The sequence below is a fragment of the Coturnix japonica genome, chromosome Z (genome assembly GCF_054131305.1).
Source record: "Coturnix japonica strain WE chromosome Z, WE-NBRP24, whole genome shotgun sequence".
Classification (NCBI taxonomy): Eukaryota; Metazoa; Chordata; class Aves; order Galliformes; family Phasianidae; genus Coturnix; species Coturnix japonica.
The window spans coordinates 3,663,171-3,680,534 of record NC_140702.1 but is presented as its reverse complement, the minus strand read 5'-3'; the positions used below and the strand labels follow the sequence as shown (position 1 = coordinate 3,680,534).

The following is a 17,364-nucleotide window of genomic DNA, read 5'->3' as shown; positions in this document are numbered from 1 at the left end:
CCATTTGCAGGCCTTGCTCCGTGAGGATTCCACCTGCCCTCCTGAGCAAAAACAAGCACTAAGAACGAGAGCAAAGCACACTGGATTTGCCCTGGCCTGGCTCAAGCCCCAATCCTACCATACAGACCCTGGGATGAAAACTACTCCACAAACACCAGATGGACACCAGCAAACAAGAAGTTGATCAGATCCAACCCCAAGCAAGCACCAAGCCTCCCCAGGAAGCTCTTTGCCATCCGCTTTGTCCTTTCCTTTTCCTTTTCCTTTTCCTTTTCCTTTTCCTTTTCCTTTTCCTTTTCCTTTTCCTTTTCCTTCCCTTCCCTTCCCTTCCCTTCCCTTCCCTTCCCTTCCCTTCCCTTCCCTTCCCTTCCCTTCCCTTCCCTTCCCTTCCCTTCCCTTCCCTTCCCTTCCCTTCCCTTCCCTTCCCTTCCCTTCCCTTCCCTTCCCTTTCCTCCACACCTCAATCCCAAAGTTGTTTCCACACCTGCCAGCACGTGTTACCTCCCACCTGCTCATTGCACAGAGCTTCAACAGCACCAAATTTGCTTCCGGGGCCCTCCTTCAACTCACTGTGCTAACACTCATGATTCAAATTACACAGAAATCCTAGCAGAAGTTCTCAGTGAGAACTGCACCTAACATCCCTCCTTCTACAAGCAAACAGGCCCAACACGTGGTCATGAAAATGCTTTCATCAAAGAGATGCAGAGATGGCACGGCAGGGCAGACGTACTTGGTGTGCACATCTGAAGCCATTTGAAAATTTAGTTGCTCTTGCTGCATGACCCCTGACTTCTGTTAAAAGCTGAATGGTTCCCAGAGCACCTGTTTCCATCAGCTGCCACCATCCAAAGCAGCCTGCCTTCTTACAGTCACCTGGCCCAAACATCCCTTTTGCTCTACACTTGATTCCTGCAAGAGATGGGAGCTCAGCACGCACACCGTCCTTCCAACACCCCATCCCAGCAGCAAGGGATCACAGCGCTGGCACAGCTGAAACAAAAAGGGTGTGCGAGTTTCCTGTTAGCACTCAGTGTGAACGAATCTACCACTGAGCAACACCGTGAGCCCCCACTCACCTCAGCACAGGTCAACCTGTATCCCCCGCCTTTCCCTATCCACGTGCACATGCACACCCGTGTGCCACCCTGCCTGCTTTGCACACCCCCATGCACGCACCGCATCATGTGCCCTCCTTTGCATTCACAGACGTGTGCAAACCACCCCTGGGAACACGTACGTGCCTACACCTTCCACAAACACCCCTTTGTGTGCACCTGTGTGCAACCCAACTCCTCAGCACACGCACACGTTTGTGCCACCCTGTCCACGCACTCACCATGTGCCCTCCAGCACCCAAGGTTTGCAGAGATGCTCCAGATTGAGCCAGAGATGGAATATCACAGTGCTGGGACATGATTGATCACTAAGGAAAACACTTGGAAGCACATTCAATCTGCAGAAGCTGTAATTACTGGGCACAGTCAGCTTTCCTATGGCTCAGCTGGAGTAGGAGGGTGCTCTCACACATCTGCTCAGGGGCTTCAGCTGAGACACTTGCACAATGCTGGGATCATTCTGATGAAAACTATGTCTTCAGATATCATGGTTAAATCCATCCAAAATGATCAAGCGGAGCCTTAGCTCTTGAGCAGCACTTCTTCCCCACCCTTCACTACTCCAAGCAGCTCCAACAAACTTCTCAGAAGAAATCCAGGCCAGCACAGACCTGGCAGACCAGAACCAAGTGCAGCTGGTGGGACGGCAGTGCCCACTCCTTGCTTCCACCCTGCTCCAGCAGGTTAAGGAGTCTGAGCCTCACTGGCCTTTGACAGCTCAAGACTTTCAGCACCTCATGCCAACATTTCCCACTAAGATACACCTCAGGCATTGAATTCTCTTCTCACTACCTCCTCCCAGTCCTCCCCTAGGAACAGAAACCAGTCAGATTCTACAGCAAACTACAGCATCTGCACTGCAAGAGCACACTGAACCACCTGCAACAGTGAAACATGGTTTTGGAGAGTGGGTTTGAAAACACACCTTTAGACAGCTGTCTCCCTGTAGCCAAAAGGAAACCAAGCAGCAAAAGGAAGAGTCCAGCCTGAAACATGCCCATGCTACTAGCCCAGGTTTTTCACAGTCAATGCAGAATCCATCCTGTTCTTGAGGTGACAAATGACCAGTGGGTCTCCCCTTGCTCCACCCCTTCTCCTTCAAAGCCAGAAAAAGAAAGAAAAAACAAGCAGAAGAAACCCAGACGTACCTTTCCACACACAGAGCAGAAAGTGGAACAGAAGTTGTCTCCTTCCTGAGACATGGTGGGGAGCATCCCAGAGGAAGCCCAAGTTCTTTGCTTCTCTCCAGAGGGACTTCAAGCACTCTTGGCAAGAGCTGCTTTGGTTCTTTCTTCAACTGCTTCCATCACCAGAATCTCCTTTGGAAAAGGAACCCTAAAGAAAGAATCAGCAAATGAAAAAGAATGAGCAATAACCACTTTCCCAGTTTTCTTCTGACATGCAATTTAGACTCTCAACTCTGGCAGAGTCTTAAAATCAGCTGGTTACAAGAACTGTCCCACAATATATCCAGCTTCTGTACAGCTGCCGTTATTTCTGACAGCAAGTGTAATCACAGAATCATAGAATGGCCCGTGTTGGAAGGGACCTCAAGGATCATGAAGATCACTCACCTCCCTGTCTCTGCTGGCCATCCCCTCTTCTGATGGAGCCCAGGGGACCATTTGCTCTCTGAGCTGCAAGAGCACGCTGATGGCTCACGTTCTGTTTTTCATCCACCAGGACCCCCAGGTCCTTCTCTGCGGGGCTTCTCTTAAGGACTGCTCCTCCCAGGCTGTAGAAATGCCTGGGATTCCTCCAGCCCAAGTGCAAAACTTGCACTTTGCTGTGTTCCACCTCTTTAGATTCACCTAGGCCAACCTCTCAGTTGAGCTCCCTCTGAATGGCATCCCTTCCTTCCACTGCATCAGCCGCACCACTCAGCAAACAGCAGAGGGTGCACTCCATTGCATCATTGGCGTCACTGATAACCATGTAAAAAAGCACTGGTCCCAAGAACTGGTCCTGAACACCTCCAGGGATCCCACCACCTCCCCGGGCAGCCTGTGCCAGTTAATTCTGTGGGCAGAACTGCCAGTATGAAATATTATGCTATCGTGACAAAGAAAGAGAAGAAAAGCAAAATTAAGACTAGCTGACAAGCCTTGGCAGGGTGTTCTGCTCTCCTTAAATTTATACCCATTATTCAATTCTGTTTGGAGCTGTCTCCATGCCTCTCTGGAGTTTGTTCTTTGAGAAGAAGCAATTAAGTAAGCTCTCCAATGCCAAACTGCATACACTACTCTAGGGCTTTGTTGTTTCCCCATGGATCAACAAGGGTGACAAGCCAGCAGAATATGATGAAGAGCCTCATGCACACTCAGTGTGAAAAAAAAAGTCAATTGTTGCTGGGAAGAAGGTGCATTTGCATTTGTGTCATCTGCAGAGGGTACTGCAGAAATGGAAAGTCTTCCACTGGAGCAAACAAAGGGCTCTCATTTATTGCAATCAAGGCCCAGCGTGTGGATCTCAGAGATCAGACCTACACCCTGCAGCAAAACAGAGACCTGTGTGGGAAAGTTCAGTTTCTCTCTACATCTGTGTAAGAAAAAGCCCACCATGGAATGACAGCTAAGTAAACATCCCTGTGACTCTTCACAGGTCTCTTCTACATGTCAGTGCTGAGCAATTCAAGATATTTCATTTGGTCTTCTTGCCTGATTTACTAAGTAAAAATCAACCAAACATCTCCTTCTACTGATTAAGAATGCTCTAAACATGCTTCTGCAGAGGTTTCCACCGAATGACAAACAGGTCCTCCCATCACGAATGTTTATTTGTTATATTTGGTCATGCAAAGCTGATTGATATTATTGGAATGATTGCTCCCCTACTTCTAAACTATTCCAGTGCAATCAGAAAGGCTGTCTGAACCTGGAGCTGAAAGTACTGCTCTATGGTGATGCAGTGGTAAACCTGGTGACTGAATGCTCCGGCCAATAGCTGTGAACTGCAGACATTCATCAGCTGGCATGAAGCAATCTGGTTCAGATACCAAGCAGCTGGGTAGACTGGCTTACCCTACACTCAGTGCTATCATGTTTAGGTCATTACCAGGACTCAGGTCAGTCCATGGGATGCAATTTCAGGTATTTGGTACAGTCAGTGAATGCCTGCAGCCCCAGTTCTAATCATCAGATCACAGCAACTATGCCTTGACTGGAAGAGAAAAGGAGAAGGATCAAAGCAAATACCTCTCACTCTCATCTTGCTGCTGACATCAACATTTTTGGCAACAAATTTCACTTCTGCTCCATCATCGTTCTTGGTGACGTTCTTTATGATTAGGCTGTGAGTAGTTTGGGTTCTCTTGATGATGCAGGTCTCGCTTTCCTGTAAGACTTTACCACTGAGGTACCAAGTGCCGCAACACGTTGTTGTAAGGTCAATAGTAAACATGGCATCCCCTCCAGGTACAGCTTCACCAGTTGTTAGGGGGGATTTCACAGCCAGGACTGGGTCTGAGGAAGAACAACATGGATGTCTTAATGCTCTTTAGATGCAAGTCTGGTATCTCATTTAGAGATGGAAGATTAAATCATAGGGACATTTCTACTTCTCCCTTTGCATGAGTGCTGGAAGAAGCACTTCTGTGCTTAAGATCTGTTACAGAAAGTTCTGCCTCTTGCACATGTGAGATATCAAAAGATAAGGATATTCATGTCTCTGTCACAGAAACAGAACTTGTATCACTTTAGTGGTAGCTGGAGGTTGATAGGAGATAGGAGAACTAGGAATAAGGGAAAGCCTTTGGTGTGTTAATGCACTACTATCCTTCAAGTCAAAGGAAACATCTTTAGGGAACCAACACATCTGCTCAGCACACACTGACCCAATTTCCATTGGGGTTTTTGTGCTTACCAAGGTGCACGCTCCCTGGGAATTCCAGAGACGGGCTCTGTCCATGCGCATTGACTGCAGACACTCGGAACTGATCATCAGCCTCTTCAGACAGATTGCTCACCGTGAACTCTGGGACGGGGACATGAGACTCGTGGCACCTCACCCAGGTGAAGCCAGTTAGTTTATTGCCTTCCACAATGTAGCCATCGATTGGAATGGGGCGGTGCATCTTCGGAGGGGACCATGCCAGCGTCACTGAGGTTTCTGTTTTATTTTTCACCACGGGGTCAGCTGGGGGCTGGGTGGGAGGTTTTCTGGGAGCTGAACAGAAATAAATACAGAAATATTAGCATAAGGTCATTTAGGCTGGAAAAGACCTTCAAGATCAGCAGACACAACTTGCAGCATGACCTACTGAGTCCCACCATTAACTACTGTGCTACCTGAGGACATACATGACAAGCTTATTCCTGCAGGTATTTGCATAGTGAATATATTCACCCTCTGGTTGCTTTGGAACATTTTACAGGTTAAAATCCCATCAGACTTTTTCACTGTGTGCAGCCACTGATACAGGCAGGAGGCTGGGAATTACCTGATGGGCTCTAGTTACAGACTACTGACACAGTAAAGGATTGATTTCATTTCATTTTGGCCACCAGAAAGTCTGGTGTCTGGTTTAAGTCACCCATCTAGACTCCAATTATAAGCATATGGAGAACAGCACATTTAGGAGAACTCATCTCATCTTAATAAACCTGAATGAAATCACAGAATCATAGGATCATGGGAGGGCTTGGGTTGGAAGAAACCTTCAAGATCATCCAGTTCTAAACACCCTGCCATGGGCTGGCTGCCCACTAACCAGCTCAGGCTGCCCATCACCCATCCAACCTCGCCTTCAACACCAAGGACAGGCATCCACAGCTTCTCTGGGCAGCCTGAAATGGAAGCAATGTGCCACATGTTGAAGATACTCAAATATTCATGACTGTAGAGAGAGCCAAATACTCCATACATATTGCCTGCCTGGTCAATGGTATTAAAATGCCAACAACAGACTCATCCAACTCATTGAAGATGGTGTGAACATGGCGTACAGCATTCTTCCAGCAGCTAGTTAGATCTGCAAAGAGTAAAAATAGGAAATCTCAATGCGATACAGTTTTCCCTCATTACATAAATAGACGCATAACTGTTTTGGGGTGCACTGTTACCAGCCTGTCAGTTGCTGTTGGTCAGTGCTAGGTGCCAAAGGTCCCACTAACATAGCATGAAGCCGAAAGCTAGATGCTGGAATCAGATCTCCTGACCTTACCATCAGAAATTGAGATGTCATATTTTGCTCAGAGGTGCCTGCTTGTAGGAGGGACAGCTTCCGAGCTTCTTCTGCTCCAGGAACCAGCTCCAGCTTCAGAATTTAAACAGCAGTCAGAAATTAAACTGAGCTTTGTCACCTCCATCAAATAGAAGGAGTGGTTGGGTGGTACAGCTTTCCAAATCACTTAGAAACTGTCACAACAATCAGATGCCTACCTTTTCTTTCTGAACGTGTTAATACATAGAGCTTAATAGCATCAGAATGCCCCAAGCACTTCAGATAACATGACAGCTGTAAACCCTTCTTTCAGGATTCCTTTGTTTAACCACTGAATAACTGTAATTCAGTGGTGCTGGTGGGAGAAGGGAAGTTCTAATCTTCCCAGATGGTGAATAGACCTGATGTTCACATGCAGACTGGTGCTGCAGCAGAGCCAGAAACCACTCATTTGGGAAACACAGCACCAAGAAAATAATGGCAATAGCTTCATAAAATCAGGCAGCTTCACCCAAATTTCATGTCAGGTCCATTATTCTTCCTATTTTCAGGAAGAAAGGTTTTCCCTTTTTCTTGTAGTTTTATTTTCTTTTCCTTTCATGCAAGCAGCTTTGTAGCTTACAAATTGTTTTCTAATCACCTCCTGGTGTGGACAAATCACACAGGTTTGACTCCATGTTTTACATAGTTAGCATTTTATATTTGTTCCAGTATGGAACTGTACAGTCATAGAATGGCCTGGGTTGAAAAGAATCTCAAAGATCATCCAGTTCCAACCCCCTGCTATGTGCAGGGTTGCCAACCATCATACCTGGCCGCCCAGAGCCACATAGAGCCTGGCCTTGAATGCCTGCAGGGATGGGGCATCCACAGCCTCTTTCGGCAACCTGTTCCAGTGCGTCACCACCCTCTGGGTGGACAACTTCCTCCTAAGATCCAACCTAAACCTCTGCGGTCTCAGTTTAAAACCATTCCCCCTTGTCCTATCACTATCCACCCTCATACACAGCCATTCCCCCTCCTGTTTATATGCTCCCTTCAAGTACTGAAAGGCCAAAATGAGGTCTCCCCGCAGCCTGCTCTTCTCCAGGCTAAACAAGCCCAGATCCCTCCACCTTTCCTTATAGGAGAGATGCTCCAGCCCTCTGATCATCACAGTGGCCCTCCTCTGGACCCAACCCAACATCTCAACAATGTTATTGTCCCAGAGAAAGCATATAACCCTAATTCAATTGCCATTCCACTCAGCTTAGAGCACTACTAAAACCAGCATCTTCACCTTAGCTCATCACACTGCTGCAGTTTCTTTTACAAGGATTTCACTGGCAAAAATGAAATCAAATCTGTCACAAGGGATTTAGCACAGTTACGTGTTACTGGCTACGAAAGCTGTCAGCACAGTCACCTGTCAGGCTTTGCTGCTGTTCTCTTTATGTAGAGGCACAACAAGGTTTAAACACCTCATAGTGCAATTCTCACATCGACTGTAATGAAAAATGAGGCTTGAAAAGCAGTGTGTGGAAAACAAAGAAACAAGAATTAGAACAACAGTGGGGCCATGGCACTTGTAGGAATTGCTCCGCCTTTAACAGCAGAGCGATTCAAAAAAGATGAGGGCATTCCAAACCAGACCAGTTTGGACAGATTAACAACTGCAAGTAGTGGGTTCCAAAATTCCAGACATGAAATCAAAGCTGGAAAAACTCTTCACATTTTCATCTCTCAATTTTTAGTACATTGTGCATTACAGTGCAAACAAGTCTTCACATACAACTTGGAAGCTAAAGACAAGTCTGACAAAACAGACTGCACAAAAATGATGGATAATTAACAGAGCAAATTGCTCTTTCAAAAACTTAGTCATAGAAAGAGATCTCTGAAGCTGCTGTTCTGTAGAGCCCCAAAGCAGTCGCTTGAGGCAGTTCAGGATTAGCCAGAGACAAACCAGCCAGCTGTGTGAACTGAGACCAATTGCACTTTTCTAGTCTGTGGCCACTGACAGCTTCTGAGAGCTACCAAGCAATGCAACCTAGCAGAATTCAGAAGGGAAACCAAGAGAGCCTACCTGAGCTCCACTGCCTTTCAATGCTCTGTGGAGAGGGAAGGGAAAGAGGGGAAAACAAACACCGCTCTACATCCCTCTGAGCCAATAGACGCTTTGCCCTGGATTAGCTCTGGTGCTGCATAAGCTGGGCTTCCACAGCATGTGTTCAGGCGGTAATCAAGGCCTCCCTGGAAGAACACAAAGAAGAGAGAGAAACGTTTGCTTTAACAGAGTTTATGTCTTCTGGTCATAACACTTCAGAATCCTCAGAGGCTTCTTCTCTTGTGTATATTTTCATTCATCTTCTATTTTGCTTTCATTCAATGTGATCTCACTAAGCAAATATTGTCTAAGACCAATAGCATCACATAAATGTGCAGATCTCAAGCTGCTCACTTATCTAGTACCCTTGGCATGATGCTTTATCTTCCTCAGCTGATCATCTAGATTGTGCCTGTTGATTGTGCAACAACAGCCTGTTGGTCTCGATTACCTGTGTGAGGCTCTAACTTTGGCCTGGAAAAATCATTTGAGGATAAGTAATTCTCTTGGAATCAGTAAGGTAGTCTTCCCATTCTTTCTTACCAGCACCCATCTTACATGTTAATAAAGGCTTCTGGAAATCAGTTTTAAGATCAAGAAACAATTCAGTTCAAGCATATGCAATCACAGGATCCGTACATCACCTGCAAAAGTCATTTAATTCTATCCACAATCTCATCCTACATACAGTTCCTTAGAAGGTCCCTTAGGCACACCAACCTCATGCTCCTATTGCAGACCCTTGCATAAGACAGGTGATATACCTACAAGATTATCTACAGCTTAGACTATGAATACAGGGAGCCTAGCTAGAGAAAATTATCTACCTGTGCTTCTGAGCAATCTGTTAACCACTCTCACACAGTTCAGGCCATTCCAAACAAGATGCAATGACATGTCAGCCACAGAAACAGCTTGATTTTAGGGTGTTTGTTTGGACAAGCCCCTGTTGCATACGGTGCTCAAACATGCATTACTTGGGGGCACATTGTATTTGATTTAACACATCCTCTTACCTTTGGCTTTGCACAGAGTCCAAAGTCTATCAGCTTCAAATTGTCAATCAGCAGATTTTCCTGGTGGATGAGAAAGCAGTCAGGAATGATTTCCACCCAAGTGCCCAAGGAAACATATTTTCTCTTCTTTCCTGCTGTGGACAGTGGTTCCCAGTCTACTCAAAGCTCGCTCGCTCTCGCTGTCTCAGAGATCTTCACTGACTGCTGGCAAGTTCCCATCTTCCAATATCCCAGGTGGGAAATACTAGCTTGTATCTGTTGGAAAGGACCTGGGGACTAGGAGGACAAGTGGTGAGAGACCACAGGCTGAATGCAAGCCAGCAGTGTGCTCTGACAGAAAAGAAGTACAACAAGATCATCAGCTGCATTAAAAAGCAGCACAACCAGACCAGGACAAGTCATTCCTGCTTCAACACTCATTGCACCACATCTACAATACTGTATCTGGTTTTTGGCCAGGAAGGATAACAACCTGAAGCAAGTTCTGTGGATGACCTCCAGCCTGTGCAGGGGGCTGAAGCTCCCACTCAGAGAAGAGAAGCTGGGGAGAAAGATGTTTGTATAGAGTGCCATCCAGTAGCCTTAGATAGAGGGATTTCATAAGATGCCTAGGAAAATGCTCGTGCTGTAATGATTTGCTTTACTGAGAGATACCAGCAGCTTACAAAATGCCAAGCTCTAACCTATTGGTGAGGAAATATTCAAGCCTTCCAGTACCTAACCTGTGCTTCAAGTCTTCAGTGACAGAAAATCCATTGGATGGGGCCAGAGGAATGCATCTCACCCCATTCCCTCTGTACAGCCACCATTTGTTTAAAGGATCACTCTTCCTTGAGGCACAAAACTAGAGCAGGTTACACAACAGACTGACACCACAAGGGCTTCTCTCTAGATACAAACTGCAGCAAAGAGCATCACAAAAATGTGAAACCAACACTCAGATCAGATCTGTGTCTCTGCTCCGCTCATTAGGAGCATCATGTTTTACTCCCCTTTCAGAGGAAGATACTTCTTCAAGGATAACAAAATCCAGCTCAGCTACACAACACAGTACCAAATAGCAATAATTATCTAACATTTCCTGTAGGGAAAGAATCCTAAGCACAAGATAATGAAGGATGTCTGAGCTTCAGCTGGGACTGAATTATCTTCTTCAGTGTCTGATACAATACAACGTTTTCATTCTAGAGAAACAATGGAGATAGCGCAGTGATGCTTACAGCTGCTGCCAGGCAGCGTTGTACAGAGCCACAGTCAATCTCAGCTGAGAGCCCAAGGAAGTGAGAAGGAACAGAACTAGGACAGCTGACTTAAACTGGCCAAAGGATATTCCATACTATATGACATATTGTGGAAGGAGTTTTGAAGGGGTAGTACATTATGTAAATCTCTTCCACTACTAGGAGGCTAACTGGGCACTGATTGGTAGGTGGCGAGCAATTGCTTTTGCATTCATCATAACTATTATCCTTTTCTCTATCTCAGTACCAAATTCTATCTCAACCCATGAGTTCTACTTTGTGTTACTTCTCCCCACTTCAGTTCTCTCCTGCAATCCACTGGAATGGAGTGGAGAACTGTAGCTTTCTCCCCCAAAAGAAAAATAAAAACAGATTCATTATTATTTATGGAAGACTGACTGCAGTTCATGCTCACTGGTTTGAGGTCTCTGGGCATAACCCTGACTGTGAACATCAGCAATTGCTGAAACAGTCTGTCAAAAAAAGACTGGAGCTTCCTCTTCTGAAAGGCGGTCCTTAGAAACAATGCAATCAAACAGCTTCCCTGTAAGATAAGGTTATCTGAAAATGCATTTAGAGAGTATCAGAGAAAGATAAGTAAGAAAGACAGCACAGAAAGCAGAAACTATTTCTTACCTCTAAGACTATAAATATTTCTTTGATGACTCTCTTACATGATACAATGGGCAAACACGTTGATGACTTCAGTTCTTCATGGCATCAATTTCTGTTTTAGCATGAGGCAAGTCATCCTTAAGAGACCATAAAAGCAAGCGATGAAATCGCTAACTACTGTGATATACCAGGTACCACATCTGACTGCTGTGGAACAGAACAAGCACATATGGGACAGTACACAATTCAACATCAACTCAGCAATGACTGACATCACTCCCATAGAAATTCTGAAACAGAGCTGTGAAAAATGAAAAGTAAAACATTCAGCATTTTCATTGGTATTTTGGTAAAGTTGCTGTAATAATGGAATAATGTAGCAATAATGTAATGTAATGATGTAATAACTTTTTCCATTTTAAAGCCAGAGAATACTGCCCTCTGAACAACAAGGAACAAGATTTGTGGTGCTCCGTTAAACTTTTTCCAGCTCTACAGCATCTTTCAAAAGGCAATGGGACCAGTAGGCTGCATTCCTATGTACCATCCCACCTGCCCCCGTGTTCTTGAGAACTCCACAACTCCAACAGAAGATATTATCATATCTAAATGCATTTTCACTTACCCCTAAAGTAATTTTCTCCATGACTTTTAGTGCAACTCTTTCACCAGTAATAAAAAGCTGCCCAAATTTTACCTTTGCAAAACCACCTACAAATCAAAACACAGATGCTTACAGTTGAGTGTGAATTCTTCTCTAATATAATATTACAGGTAAAGCAGAGTACCTAGCATACACTGTGTGTAATGCTTTAATTAGAGGAAGAGGTAATCAGCACCATCAATTTCCAACTGGTTTCAAAAATCCAATTTCAAGTTTATCCAAATGAAACCTGACTTAGAGAACTGACAAGAGCTGTTAATCTATTCTCAGATTAATTCTAGAGTGCTGAGACAGACTGTTAGGCGTGCTGTTTCTGTACAAAGATGACACTTACCCGTTCCAACTGTTTCATGGAATTCCTAGTACTTGAGAATTTCCTCGTAGTCACTGACAGACATCCTGAAATGTGCAAGAACTGAAGATCCTCCAAGCACATGCAATGAGGAAGTGCCAGCAGTGTTCACATCCTACTTAGGACATATTCTTAGAGGCAGAAGGGACACTCGTGGCAGATCCAGCAATGCTCATCTTCTCACCAACGTGCATCCCCCTCTCACCCAGCAACAACAAAACACAGTGCATGAAGCTGGCTTCACTTAGGTTAACAATATGGAACATCCCTCAGGGCTTTGTGCCACAGAGCAGTAGCAGGGCTGGACTACAGCTTTAGGAAGCAGTGGATGCCTTTCCCTGTATGGTTACAGTGTCCCTGCACGCAGCCCACAGCCAGAGTGTTGCAAGCTGAGCTGCCTTGACGTTTCTTGTACTCATCCCAATCTCTGCGAATGAAAACTCAGAATTCAGTCAAGGCGTTGATTGAGCACGAGCGTGCCTTTATTCAATAGGAAAAAGGAGGGGGTGTGAGGTCTGGAGGAAAGATGGGACTCATTCTCTGTTGTCTGACGAGACTGTCTCAGAAGTCGTGCTGTTGCCCGGAGCCTGGGACTCTTGGCCTGATTCTACCTCCCCCTCCAAGATGTTTGGCTTCTCCTCTGTAATGCTGACGTGAGCCTGCATGGTGGTGCTGCTGTCGGGGCACTCGGGCTGTGCTTGGGCTGGGGTGTCCTCGAAAGGCACTGGGTCCAGGCTGGTGCCTGTGGAGTCTGGCAGGCTCAGGTCAGCAGCTTCAGCAGGTATGGGATGAACGAGGGCTTCAACGATGATGGCATTCTTCTCTTTATAACTGATGTTATACGGAAGGCTCTCATCTGAACTGTAGCATCCTGTGCTTAGTAACAGTTCTTCATTGATGGAAGCACAGGATGCTGCATCGTAACATGCCTGGCGTCTTGGAGATATACAGGGGCTTGGGTCACCTAGGAAGGAATAGATGCACAGCGGTTAGTGTCGAAGTTTCACAAGATGAACCATGAAGGAGGTTCTTGCCATTTAGCTATGTAGTAGTGGTGGGCAGAAGCAAATAGGCTTCTAGCAACAGAGTCACTGTCTTGAAAGTGATCCTCGTGCAGCTCCACCTCTTGTGTTGACAAGAGACTCATTTGGGAAAGACTGGGATAAACTGAAGATGTCAGGCACAGGCTTGAACGCCAGAATAATGTACAAGCCCACTGAAAGCATGAATTCTACCTGTGTTGCTGACAAGCAGTGTTTTGAAAGCTGGATTTGCACCCTTACCTGCCAGGACCAAGACTTCAGCTTCAGAGGGCTCCCTGGCACTGCGCTGCAGTTGGCGTTTGGCCACAGGGGATGGTTTGCCCAGGCAGAAGCAGGAACGCCAACTGCAAGCTGCTGACTCTGCCCTCTTACTGGGAGAACTCATTCTGCAGAGAAAACAGAGCATGCTGTCAGTCGTGGTGCAGGGTGAGGGAAGAGCTGCACCGAACCCTTGCCAATAGTTGCCTGTTCCTGGCAATGCCTGCTTTCTGCTGAAACACAGCTTAGAAACGCGCTCTGTTTCAAACAGCAGAGGATGCTTCCATTCCTACAGCTCAGCCCTCAAGTCCTGTTGGCTAAGTACCTCTCAACGATGTCAAGCAGGGACATGGATCCCGAGAATGTTGGAGGCTCAGGCTGCTTCGCTCTCCTGGGGCATGCCTTCAACACGGAACGAAGGCAGGAGATGAACTTGCCCCGTTTCTTTGGCTCTGCAAAACAAAACAAAAAAACAAGTTCATTTCAGCCCTGGCTCGATTGGACGAGGCCGAGTGCAACACATTCAACAGAGCACGTAACAACAGAAAGCTTGTTCGCAACAAGGACACGCAAGAACGGATTTTCCCCATCCCTGGAGGTGCCCAAGGAGCTTAATGCAGTTCTCTTGCTATGCTTGCTGAACTTGAGCATTAACGAACCCCCTGAAAGCCACGTTCAGACCCCATTATACTAACCCTCGATGTCAAATGTAAAATACACACCTGGCTTTGGCATGGAATTGAGGATGGACTCGGGCAGTTTTCCCCTGATGAGTTCCACGCACTCACCAGGGAAAAAACCAACCTGTAATAAGAACAAAAAGACAGGTGGGCATTAGCCCAAGCCCAGAGCCAAAGGGAAGGTCCTCTGACACCGACACAGGGCAACCGTTTGCGTCCAGCAGCCATCCTGTGCAGGCAGAGCAGCTCCAACCGGAGATTCCCGACTCTACTGAAGCTGTGCTCTCTAGTCAAAAATGTGTGCCTACCTCAAAGCCACGCTTGCCTCTCCAAAAGGGGCTCATCTCCTTTGGTGGCATATCGACAACGCACACGATGTCTCCAACCTGCAAAAGATTGAAACATCAATCCCAGCTTCAGCACAGCTGGAAGGAAAGCACAGGTAAAACAACGGCGGCCTTCTACGACAAAAAATATGCGAGTATTCCCGAGGTATTCACACCCTATAATACTCTCTGTGCACAACAACAAGGAATGCCTGGAACTGCTTACCTCCAGAGAGAGCTCATCCCGCCCCTGGGCGACGTGGCTCTTGATAACATGGGCTGCCGCAATTGCTGGTACGTTTAAAGATGACACAGCACGCACCAGCTGCGGCTTCCGCATGTTATCAGCCTGCAAAACAGAGAACAGGCCGTGGTCAGGAGCTGAGGACAAACCAGGAAGATTTCAAGGTGAGGAGCACATCTGCAAAGAAAGCTGCAGCAAATGTGCTCCGTCCTTATCAGGAGCACTTCAGAAGGAGCTGCACATCTCATCACAGTTATTTCCCTTTCTGGCGTGCATTGCTAGGCCATGCAAAGATGCATCTCTCTCTACCCAGACTAATCAGCAATGACACTGGCGCAGACAGCTGGCCAGGCCCTTTTTGGCCCATTCTTTCCTGCAGGAGAGTACATCTGCAGCTCCTTCTAATGGCTCAACACAGGGAACAAAGACCAGACAGAGCTTCATACTGTACCTCCGTCGCCGCCACCTCAGGCTCACGGCTGATCTCACTGCACGCAGCACCCATCACAGCAAGTGTGAACAGCTGGAACAGAGCAGAAACACACTTCTGTTTTCTCTATTCACACAGCACAGTATGGACAGACTTCTTCAGAACTACATTCACATACCATGCGGCAAAACCATGCGGGGGGACACATCATGGCACGTACCTGGCAGTGAGATCACCTCAAGCTCTCTGCAGCAGTTCCTTGTCGCTTTGCTCAGATGGAATGAGAGCAAAAGCTGCACCGAGGCAGTGGGTGGAGGGCGAGGAGAGGAGAGAGAAAGAGCAGGTCAGTGAGCAGGGCTAAGACAGCCATGGAATAACACACACAGCACAACCGTCCCATCCACTTGCTGCAAGACATGCTGAGTCTCAGGCTACGTGATGCCTGTCCACCCAGCAACTTTACAATGCTTCCACTACTGAGCAAAGACAATGGAAGAAGCACGGGACAGGTGCCAACTTTACTGATACCCCCTTTGGAACGTGTGTACCAGGGGAAAATTACATCTGATGGTCAAGAGTAAGCAATATGGTGCTGTGAGCTCAAACAGCCAGCAGTTCTCAACACCTCACTGCCCACCCATCCATCCCACGCCAGCTCAACTTACCTACAAGCTGCTGCACACGACAGTGAGAAGAAAAAGGCACTAAATGCAATAACTAAAGGCACTAACTAACAACACTAACTAACAACACTAACTAACAACACTAACTAACAACACTAACTAACAACACTAACTAACGGCACTAACTAACAACACTAACTAACAACACTAACTAACAACACTAACTAACAACACTAACTAACAACACTAACTAACAGCACTAACGGCACTAAAGGCACAAGAACCACAACGCAACCAACCACTCCGACCACTAGCTCACACACAAAGGAACACAGAACGCACCGCTCCTCCCCTCATTCCAGCCGCTTATGACATCTCCAACGGCCAACAGCCTGGTCCACCATGACCCCCCACAAGGCGGGGAGCCAAGACCACGTGGTCACGTCTGATTCCAACACGGCACCACAACATTCCAGGACTCAGTGTGGGCTTGGAATTCTATCCTGGTGTGGCAGCGCAATGGGAGGTGTTAGGGCACAGCTGAAGAGCTGACAGACAACGGACGTTTCCAAACGAGGGTGCCAGATTAACTCTCAGCATTCTCTTGCGGGGCTCTTAGGAATGCTTCAAGCCCATTTTCACTGCCTAGCTCATTTCTAGAAAGTCCAGTTGAGAAATGCTCACTTTGTCTGGGGAACGCCTCTATGCATCATGAATTAAAAATAAAATAAAATGGGCACGCGACCCTATGAAACTTACCTCACTGCTCTTGTTGTCAGCCAGACACCTCAGATGAGCATGACGTGTCCCTGCTCCTGAATGAAGATCCACCCAAGTCTGTGTTCCACTCTGCTCCATCTCTGGGTCTAAAAGAAACACAGACAGAGATGATTACAAGATCCTTTGTGCAGACGAAAGACAAGGGTGCACACGAATTCTGTTTAGCAAGAAATACTACAGTCCCAATGGTAGTACTTGAATCCTCATTTGGGGCTGCAGCTTAACAGGTCAACACATCAGAAATAACACAAAGTGCATCTGGAAGACGTGTCTCAAAGCCCAGAAAATCCAACACGGGAGGGGGCTGGACAGCGGACCACAAGTGTCCATTTCCATTGCAGCTCCCTGTAGAGAACAGCACCAATCAGCAGGCGTGAGTCAATTCATTCACAAGCTGCACAATGACTCTGTTCTTTACATGATAAAGAAACACACAGAGATTCCTGACCAAAAAGTTGGGAGTTAATAACGACCAAAGAGGTTCCTGTTCCTACGCCTCATCCTCTCACCCCAACTCCTGGATGATGCCCACAGGCTTCAAGTCAGCTCTCAAATCCATTGAACTCCAGTCACAGAACTCCATCAAAAAGGATGTCACACATGTGACACTTACATACATTTTGCATCAGAAACAGTGACGCCAGCAGGAGCAGAGAGGTGACTGTCCCCCTGTACTCAGCACTGGTGAGGCCACAACTCGAATTCTGTTTCCAGTTTGTGGCCCCTC

General features: G+C 46.6%; 2 protein-coding genes across 2 annotated transcripts; both read right to left on the bottom strand.

The window, feature by feature from the left end:
- Window positions 1-4,220: 4,220 nt before the first annotated feature.
- LOC146753556 (obscurin-like) lies at window positions 4,221-6,560 on the bottom strand. The gene is made up of 2 exons (XM_085529384.1): window positions 4,980-6,560; window positions 4,221-4,579 (listed from the first exon to the last, which is right to left on the bottom strand). The coding sequence occupies exons 1-2, from the start codon at window positions 5,188-5,190 to the stop codon at window positions 4,221-4,223; spliced, it is 570 nt and encodes a 189-aa protein (XP_085385510.1). The 5' UTR covers window positions 5,191-6,560.
- A 6,152-nt stretch (window positions 6,561-12,712) lies between these two features.
- LOC146753555 (uncharacterized) lies at window positions 12,713-14,906 on the bottom strand. Its single transcript, XM_085530615.1, has 6 exons — window positions 14,787-14,906; window positions 14,543-14,620; window positions 14,277-14,358; window positions 13,880-14,006; window positions 13,537-13,682; window positions 12,713-13,217 (listed from the first exon to the last, which is right to left on the bottom strand). The coding sequence occupies exons 1-6, from the start codon at window positions 14,898-14,900 to the stop codon at window positions 12,787-12,789; spliced, it is 978 nt and encodes a 325-aa protein (XP_085386741.1). The 5' UTR covers window positions 14,901-14,906; the 3' UTR covers window positions 12,713-12,786.
- Between the last annotated feature and the right edge of the window lie 2,458 nt (window positions 14,907-17,364).

Excerpts from the sequence above, each read along its gene's own strand:
- LOC146753556 (XM_085529384.1), bottom strand. The coding sequence starts at position 5,190 with ATGCACCGCCCCATTCCAATCGATGGCTACATTGTGGAAGGCAATAAA. Across the intron at positions 4,580-4,979 it reads CCCAGGGAGCGTGCACCTTG|ACCCAGTCCTGGCTGTGAAA; the intron begins GTAAGCACAAAA and ends GTTCTTCCTCAG.
- LOC146753555 (XM_085530615.1), bottom strand. The coding sequence starts at position 14,900 with ATGCGGAAGCCGCAGCTGGTGCGTGCTGTGTCATCTTTAAACGTACCA. Across the intron at positions 14,621-14,786 it reads GGGATGAGCTCTCTCTGGAG|GTTGGAGACATCGTGTGCGT; the intron begins GTAAGCAGTTCC and ends AATCTTTTGCAG. Across the intron at positions 14,007-14,276 it reads CAATTCCATGCCAAAGCCAG|AGCCAAAGAAACGGGGCAAG; the intron begins GTGTGTATTTTA and ends TTTGTTTTGCAG.